Source organism: Mus pahari, chromosome 13, assembly GCF_900095145.1.
Source record: "Mus pahari chromosome 13, PAHARI_EIJ_v1.1, whole genome shotgun sequence".
NCBI classification, from domain to species: domain Eukaryota; kingdom Metazoa; phylum Chordata; class Mammalia; order Rodentia; family Muridae; genus Mus; species Mus pahari.
In genome coordinates this window covers 56,652,715-56,661,892 of record NC_034602.1, presented here as the reverse complement: position 1 = coordinate 56,661,892, position 9,178 = coordinate 56,652,715, and the positions used below count along the sequence as shown (strand labels likewise).

Sequence of the window (9,178 nt, the reverse complement as noted above, 5' to 3'; positions counted from 1 at the left end):
AAAAAAAAAAAAAAAAAAAAAAAAAAAGCTTCCCTGGTCAAGGTTTTGAGCAGCATTGACCTGTGGGTATAATTACAAACACTGAGGCCACAGTTTGACCACTTGTCCATTTAGCAAAACAACAAGAGTGGGTTCTTACCACCTATCATCGTCTCTTCGTCAGGGGTCATGAATTTCTGAGCCATGGCTGCAAACCAGATTTATTATACTACACATGTATTCTCTCCTTGGAACAGGCCTTAGATCCAACCAGAAAGCAGTTGACTGCCCTCATAATTTTCATGACACCATTGCAGCCTTCAGGATTCACCACTGTATAATAACACTGGTGACTTTTCTCTCCCAGCTGTCTGCACTATGAAAGGAGGAGGGAAGTTTTCACATCAATTCCAACTTGGACCCCCCCCCCCCCCTTCAACCAATATGTATTCAGTGGCAGAGTTTTACCATCTAGTTATAGTGGGCAGTCAGGAGCAGTGGAAATACTCTGTTGTTGTTAGACATGGCTCCAGTGCTTCTGTAACCTTAACTCAGAAGGAGGTGTCTCATCCCTTGTTTGGGAGAAACAACTGGTATAAGCAATAGCATTGTTGTAGTGTAAAAGTCATAAGACCTGAAACAGTGAAGTACAGTGGAGCAGAACAGATTAGTCTGTTTACTTGCTGACATTGATAATGTTTGCTTTTTTGGAATTAGGTATATATGCATTATGAATGTATACTTGTATGTAAGTAAGTAATAATTGTATTGAAACTGTGAGATGGAATCTAGGGAATCATAGTTGGTAGATACTAAGCAAATGCTCTACTATTGAACTATATCCATGACTCCTTAAAGTCATAACTATCGCTTAAGGCAGCTTTTCATAGAATAGAGAAACTAGTAGAAGAAGATCTCTATAGTTAGCGGTTAGGAGAGGCCAAACTGATTTCTATCTAGTAGTTTTATTGTTGATACCAGACATCTATGAGATGTGTCTTAAAGTATTATATTGTATCCAAACGCCTTGTATTAATTTTGAATTCTCTACCACATTAAGACATGTAGGAAGAAGCAGATGATTTTATTAATTATATCCAAAAGAAACCTTTCAGCACATGGTTCTGTGGGTTGCTTATTTATGAAAGAGGGCTTTGTAGATGTGTAGGTAAACCCAGAATAAAGGGTGGTCAGATAGACTCCATGTCTTCATGGATGGACAGACATCCTTATCATGTGGCATACAGGAGCAGTGGTTGGGGAAGTTACTCAGGTGCTAAGGTGCTTGCCTCACAAGCATAAAGAACTGAGTTTGAGCCACAGAAAAGCTACGCTCGGTAGCACATGCTAGTAATTCCAATGCTGATCAAATAAAGACAGACAGAATTTGGGGTTCTCTAGCCAAACGGCCTACTTGGTGAGTCATAACGAAACCTCCCTTGTAAATAGTGCTCAAATGAGTATTATACATATGACTGTACACATAGACCAACACTTGAATACTAAAAATAAATTAATTAAAATCAAAAATTTGTAACCACTGTTTGTATTGTACCACCATTTCATAGACTTCTGTTTTGAAATTTATTGTTGCTAGCCTCAACAATCTGAAAATACTGATTTTTTTTTTTCCCTTTGGGGAGTGGAGGGGTCAAGACAGGGTTTCTCTGTATAATCCTGGCTGTTCTGGAACTCACTCTGTAGACCAGGCTGGACTCAAACTCAGAAATCTGCCCGCCTCTGCCTCCCAAGTGCTGGGGTTATAGGTGTGTGCCACCACCGCCCGGCAATTTTGTTCTTTCTATAACCTTATCCACACGAAATTTACTCTATACTTTGAAGCCTACCTCTGCGTCCCAAGCACGAGATTAAACTGTACATCACCAAGCTTGGCCTGGAATAGTTTTTTAAGGTCTGTCTGTCTCTGTGTCTCTCTCTCTCTCTCTCTCTCTCTCTCTCTCTCTCTCTCTCTCTCTCTCTCTCCTTTTTTTTTTTTTTTTTAAATTTCATGAATTTGTGTGTCATCTTTGCGCAGAGGCCATGCTAATCTTCTCTGTATCGTTCCAATTTTAGTATATGTGCTGCTGAATCGAGCACTTAAGACCTCTTTCATGTGTCTTCCTTGTACTCTTTTCTTTCTTTTCAGATACATAGATCTGAGAACCAAGTACTCAGACTTGGGTTTTGCGTTGTTTTGTATCAAGCTAAATACCTCTATTCTTCCAGCTCATACACATACACATTGAGAACTGTGCACCAGTAGGCCTTCACAGATGACATTTTGTAAAATGTATAATTTGGAGAGCACATGTGAAAGAACTCTTTACAACTCTTGTCTTTCTAAGAGTTGTAAAAACTGTGTGACAGTCTCACAGACCCCCCCCCCCCCACTTATAAAAGTTTCTGTTTTCATTAATTGTTAAATGCTATATGGGTCTAATTTATTTATTTATTCATTTAAATGTCAGGAAAAAACATTTAAAACCCTTTAGATATTCAGTCTTTCCATTTTGTTTTAAGCCTCTGTATTTATACTGTAGAATATAGGCTATATTATTCTATAGGCTATACATTCTATTTTTTATTGTGTGTGAGTATATACAGGTAAGTGAGGTGTAGAGACTACTTTATTAGAAATTAGGGTGGTGTTTGTTCTGGTAGAGTATAACAACATGGTTCATTTGCCTTGGGAGTGGGTGAGTAGATATGACAGCTGAAATGTCTGCCTTTGTTAGCAGGGATCCCTTCAGTAAGTCTCTTTACACTTGAGATTGTTTATGTTGGACTGTGAGTGAGGTTTGGGCTTCATAGGTGCTAGGCAAGTGCTCTGCCAGTGAGCTGTATTTCCCAACTTTAGTCTCTCTCCTAGAGACTCTTGCCTAATAAGTTCAGCTGTCCTTTAACTATGATTTACTCTTCTCAGTCTCTTGAGGAGCTAAGATTACCAACCTCTGCCTCCAGGTTCCAAGATTATTGCTTTAACTGGAAATTTTAACAGTTATGTTGGCACTTAGGAGGTGTGAGTAGGTGCAACATGAGTTTGAGATTAACTTGGGTTATATAACAAGACTTCGTTACTAGTAAACAAACAGGTACATGAAAGAAAAAACCCTGGGAAGTTTGTCTTTGTTATATGCCTTAATTTTTTCTTCTTTTTTAGCAATAGCCACAATACGAAAGTACAAATGCATATGTTAGACTTGATGAGTTCTATCATCATGGAAGGTGATGGAGTTACTCAAGAATTATTGGATTCCATTCTTATCAACCTCATCCCTGCACACAAGGTCTGTATAGAATCATGGTATTAAAGATCAGCTTACCTAAAGAAATCAGTTACTAGTTTTGTCCATTTACAGTTTTACATTGTAATTCCTATTCTGTCCCTAGAATTAGTCACATTAGTCTTACAACTATTATTTTTAGAAGACACATTGATTAAAATATTTAATGTGGGTGTTTTACTTACATATATGTCTGTGAACTGTGTGTATGCATTACTCACAGGGGCCTGGAGGGTATGGAGTTAAGACAGTTATGAGGTACTATGTGAGTGCTGGGAATGCACGTCCTAATCCGTGCAAAAGCAGCCAGTGCTCTCCACCACTGGCCTCAGAAGTGTAATGTTTCTAGCTTCTTTTTGAGAGGTATAAGATGAATAAGACTGAATCTATTTTATAGTTTTAGTAGAATCTATGTTAGCATAGGTGTTAACAGGTATTCTTGAAAAGTTTTCTCAATATGTTTTTAAAATTTAAATAAATGCAGTGGATACCATCTTTTTTATAGTCTTAATTTGTTAAGTTACGGTGCATTGGGACTTAGGGTAACATAATATTTCTTATGTCATAAACAAGTAATGTGCGTGTGATGGCTCACACCTTTCCTACAGTCCCCTGGGAAAGAGAGGCATATCTGTGAGGCCAGCCTGACCTCCAGCCCGCCAGTGATGACCCTGTCTCAAAAGAACTTGGGACAATCATAAAAATACAGTTAAAGTCAAAGGCCTTCCCAACCTCTTCCAATACGTGGTTCGGGAGTTTGAATCTAGGGTCTCATGTTACATAATTGATCAGCTATACCACCGAGTGACATCTCCAGTACATTTCTTCAAGCACACATTGATAAAACAATGAAATACTTAGTGTGATGGATTGGGTTTAGGAGAGAGTGTGTATTTAGAATAGCCTGTGTTGTAAGTTTATGGTGGTTAACGTACAGATTCAAAAATCTTGACATCTGTTTTATATAGGTTGGACTTTTGGCTCCTGTCTAATGTAATGTATTTAATTTGTAGCGTTCCTCTGGCACCTTCTGTGTAAAACTATGAATGGGATTCCCTTAACTTTTTTCATAATTTGGTAGATTTGAATACTTACTGTTCAAAGGATTTTTGTCTCATCAATTCACCAATTCATTTCAAGTTTTGCCTGTTTTTGTTTTTCAGAACTTAAATAAACAGTCCTTTGACCTTGCAAAAGTCCTACTGAAAAGGACAGTCCAGACTATTGAAGCATGTATTGCCAATGTATGTATTTCTGTATACATTTCATAACTCTGTGATTCTTGAGGTATTATATGAATTCATTAGAATCATTCACACACAGATATATTTCTTACCTAAAGTTTTATTCAGAAAAATATGAAACGTGAATACAACCAAAATTTAAGCAATACGGTGTAACATTTTAAATTGTCTTCAAACTGGCACAAGTGATAGATTGACTTAAAAATCTAACAACAGTTCCCACTCCTCCTCCTGTATCTGTGCCTGCCATGTTACCTTCCAGATACTCGAAATGCTTTGACTTTGCCCCTCCTTTGAAGAAGGGTCTCAGTCTATAGCCCTGGATGACCTGGAACTTACTAGTCTGGCCTCAGAGATTTGCCTGTCTCTTACTTACATGAATACATTTTCCTCTTTGTGTCTTCTAGGTTGTTCTTCTGAAAACCCCTGTTTCTTCTTTAGTAGATGTTTATAAATATATATAATTTAACAGAGCGTGTGTTGGGGGGGGAGCTAGGGGTAAGTGGATAAACTGGTAGGTGTAGCTGGTCTTTGTTTTGTGGTGGGTTCTTTTCCCACCACTCTCTGGGGTGGTTGTGGAGAGCCTCCCTCCCTGCCTCCCCTTACCTCCTCTCACTAGTTAGGAGTGAAAGATAGAGGGGTGAGAGAATAAGAAAATTCCTGAATCTATTTTTCTTTCCTTCTGTTTTTTTCTATGACCATGGCTAACAAACCAAAAACAGCCTTCCTAAAGGACCAACCAACAACCACTGATCCCCAATAGAGAATTTATATATCCTTTGCAAACTTCCAAACTTCCAGACGTCACAATCACAGAGACTATCTGTAGCTGGCAAACCCACGCACGCTTCTGCTGGAACAGGAAGCAAGCCGTAACCAGCTGCTGCAGCCGTCCTGTTCTACCCTGTCTTAGGGTCAAACTAAGCTCATCAGGTTAGGAGGGAGTAGGTGACTTTATGTACTGAGCCATCTCTCGAGCCTTTTAAATAGTGTCTTTCAGTGTTTCATGGACATGGGATAGTTGTAAACACTTTTATTCCCAGTATTCAGGAGGCAGAGGCAGGTGGTATCTCTGAGTTCAAGACCAGCCTGGTCTACAGAGCTTTTTCTGAGACATCTAGAGTTATAAAAAGAAAGAGTGTCTTGAACCACCCCCCCAACATATAGAAGCATGTGCATAAATTAATAAATTAATTCATATAATATAATAAATTAATTGAACATAAATCTTTGTAAGAAGTATAATGGTAAAAATTTATCATTTTACAACCTTCAAATAATTGTTTTACAGATATCCTCATGTGCAGATCTCTCATGTCTAGTTCCATGTTTGAACTTTTTGCTAATAATACCAATGACTATAAATCAACATGTACACTCTTTTTCCATATTGAATTGTATTAAAGGTTTTATTGGTGTTTTCAGAAAATTTTTTGGAATTCCACTACTGTTTTGAAATTACCTTCAGATATGTTTCCATAGGTATCATCTCATCCTTATTTATGTGTATACATTTATTCTTTCAATTTATTTTATATGTATAGGTATTTTTGACTAAATATTTCTGTGTATAGTGTGTATCTGGTATCCATAGCGGTCAGAATAAGGTATCATATCTCCTGAGACTGGAGTTACAGAGCTGCCATTTGGGTCCTGAACCTGCTGGAGGATCAGCCAATGCTTTTGACTGTTGAGCTGTCTCTCTAGCCCCATTTGTGTATATTGAAAACTGTCTTTATTCTTTTTAAAGACCCCATATTAATATTAACAAATACCTTTTAAAGTAATATTTACCACTAAACTCAGGGAAAAAAAACATAATTTTTAAATAGAAATCAGATTGGGACTTTAAAATTTTTTTCCACGTAGTAAAGTACTGTATAAATTTCTCTATAGTGAATTATACATGCTGTCTAAATTGCTTTACTTTAATGAGAATTAAGATTTTTCAGAAATATTCTTATTTGAAGCACATCCCGTTGGCATGTTTTTTGCTCTAAACTTTATTGGGTTCTTATACCTCTGCCTCCCTTCCAACCCCCAACACTAGGTAGGAGAGGATAAAGGTTAGAGGGGAAAAGAAGTGTAGACCTCTTTAGACTGCTGTCTGCTGGTTAGGGGTGTAGAGTTCTTTGGGGGCAAGTCCAGCTTTGTTGTCAGGATTTCTCTTCTAGTCTCTCTGCTCACAACCACTTGACAAGCTGCTCCAACAGGATCAGCAGCAGCAGAGGGAGCAGCAGCCTCCACAGGCTCTGGGGCTCCCATTTACACCCTCTCCACAGTCCCCAGAATTAAACTGTCTGCTGCTGCTGCTGGCAAAACTCGTGTCCCTTGTTGTGCACCAGGCAAATCATAGTCACCTCCTGGGAAGCAGCTTCTTATCCCACACCTGAGATTAAAATAAAACATAGTCACATAATATAACTAGGTTTTCTAAAGAATCCAACATTCTCATTACAACAGCCAATAATGCGTTTGAATTTCTCCCTTTCACATTCATGATTAGATATTTGAAAGTTTGTTTCTTCTCTTGTTTAGATGACTGTCCTCTTACATGTTAGAAATTCAGTAGCTAATTTGTATCTTTCAGTTATATGGATAATGCTCAATCAGTCTTTACATGTATGTTTATAGAAAACTGTTTAGCTTTTTAAATAAAATAACACATTTTTTTTTTAATTGTAATGTCTCTTACAGTTTTTCAATCAAGTTCTGGTGCTGGGAAGATCTTCAGTCAGTGACCTGTCTGAACACGTATTTGATCTGATTCAGGAACTTTTTGCTATAGATCCTCAGTTATTGTTATCTGTCATGCCACAGCTTGAATTCAAACTGAAGGTACTCTTTAAGCTGTATAGGAAAAAAAATCGACTTTGGAGATGTTTTTTCTCTAATTATATAGGAGTGAAATATGAGTTTGTTTAGTCTATCTCATTTAGCTCATGTAACATATGAAACATGTCCCTAGTTGTTATCTGCTGACAAACAGAGACAGGAAATGTAAAATTAGTGTCATCTTTGAATGAACTTTGTTGATATTTTCAGTTCAACATATTTATATTATCATAATACCTCATTGTGACTTAAATCAACACACTTGTCTATCAGCAATAACAAACCATTGTACTCCTAAAGGCAATTTCAGCTTTCCTTGAGAAACATGACACCTTACCTTGATAGCAGCAGGGCTTTAGATCAGTTTAGTTTTGTTTTAGTAGTTTATAGCGAAACCTCACATTACTTAAAGTAATCATGGGTCTGTAAATATAGTCACTCACAAGTAATACAAAATTTTCATAAAGTCTACTATTTAACACTTAAGACATTAATTTTTCTTTAAAGAGTAAATTGGATTAGTAAATTTTAGACATACTAAATGTTTATAGTGCTGAGCATTGTTTTGTTTTGATTGAGAAAAAAGTTTTTAAGTTTCCATTTTGTTACTACTGTGTTTAAGCCTTACATAATTGTCATTTTTTCCATTGTTATATATACAAATGTGCATCTTTTACTCCCAGTGCCCAAAAGCTTTCTAAGAGTGATAACTTGAATTTTGAATTCCCATTCTCTTTAATAGTGTTGTTCTTCCCTGCTATGTTCTCTAGTCAGTGGAGGGTCATTGCTGAAATTGTATACTAGAACCTTAAACCATCACTATTCATGTGATTTTTTGTTTTTGTTTTTTTTTTTTGTTTGTTTGTTTTTTTGGTTGCAGCAAATAATTTTTTTGCAAGAAACTTAATAGGGTAGAAAGATTGTGTACTTAAAAAAAACTCTTGTAAAATGCTTCTACTTGAACAAAATGTCAATATATAATCAGTGTGCACTTTGCAAATAAGTTGTAAAATAGGTACAAATTAGTAGTAGGGAAGATATAAGGGATCTAACATGAAATCAGAAAAACATTTCCATAGTAAACAGGAGCAGGTAATATCTTACATTGTGCATTGTGCAAGTCAAAAGTAAAGGCAGGTCCTTCGTTGTATCCTCTCTCTCTGTAGAGCAATGACGGTGAAGAACGACTAGCTGTGGTTCGACTCCTAGCAAAATTGTTCGGCTCTAAAGATTCAGATTTAGCAACACAGAATCGGCCTCTTTGGCAGTGCTTTCTTGGACGGTAAGAAAGCATGATTTTAGAATTTTGTATGTTGTACGTGATTATATAAGAGTTCCATGGAATTAAGACTACCCATACCAAAATATTAATTGATACTTATTGGCTTTGCTGACATCTGTGTTATGCTTTTCCTTTTAGAATAAATTGTGGACCAAGTATTTATGAAGAAAGTTCACTCATTTGTTGTAATACTTTGTGCATGAATGTATGGCTGTGTTCTGAGTATTCTTTATTTCTAGTAAAACTTCAAGCTTTAGTAATTTTAGGTCTACAAAATGTGTGTTTGAATTGGACAATATATTTATGTTAGTTTTGGTTTCATAATGGCAAGCACATAACTCTTTGCAAAAATGTTTTTATAGAATTACATATCTCCCTCCTGTCCCCTCCCCTCTCTGAGACAGGGTCTCTTCCATAGCTCTTGCTGTCTTTTTTTTTTTTTTTTTTTTTTTAGATTTTTTTATTATATGTAAGTACATTGTAGCTGTCTTTAGATGCACCAGAAGAGGACGTCAGATCTCATGGGTAGTTGTGAGCCACCATGTGGTTGCTGG

The 9,178-nt window shown here is 36.7% G+C and overlaps 1 protein-coding gene and 1 non-coding gene across 3 annotated transcripts in view; one reads left to right on the top strand and one right to left on the bottom strand.

The window, feature by feature from the left end:
• The window catches only part of Pds5a (PDS5 cohesin associated factor A), an 87,533-nt gene that overhangs the window by 30,237 nt on the left and 48,118 nt on the right, over positions 1 to 9,178 (top strand). For both annotated transcript variants that reach the window (XM_021210484.2, XM_029545094.1), the window contains exons 6-9: positions 3,140 to 3,266; positions 4,427 to 4,507; positions 7,205 to 7,345; positions 8,509 to 8,624. In XM_021210484.2, the coding sequence (XP_021066143.1) occupies positions 3,140 to 3,266; positions 4,427 to 4,507; positions 7,205 to 7,345; positions 8,509 to 8,624 (465 nt within the window). The remainder of the gene's footprint in view (positions 1 to 3,139; positions 3,267 to 4,426; positions 4,508 to 7,204; positions 7,346 to 8,508; positions 8,625 to 9,178) is intronic.
• On the bottom strand, positions 1,970 to 2,076 carry LOC115065322. Its single transcript, XR_003845099.1, has one exon. It is a non-coding gene; the product is annotated as a U6 spliceosomal RNA (small nuclear RNA).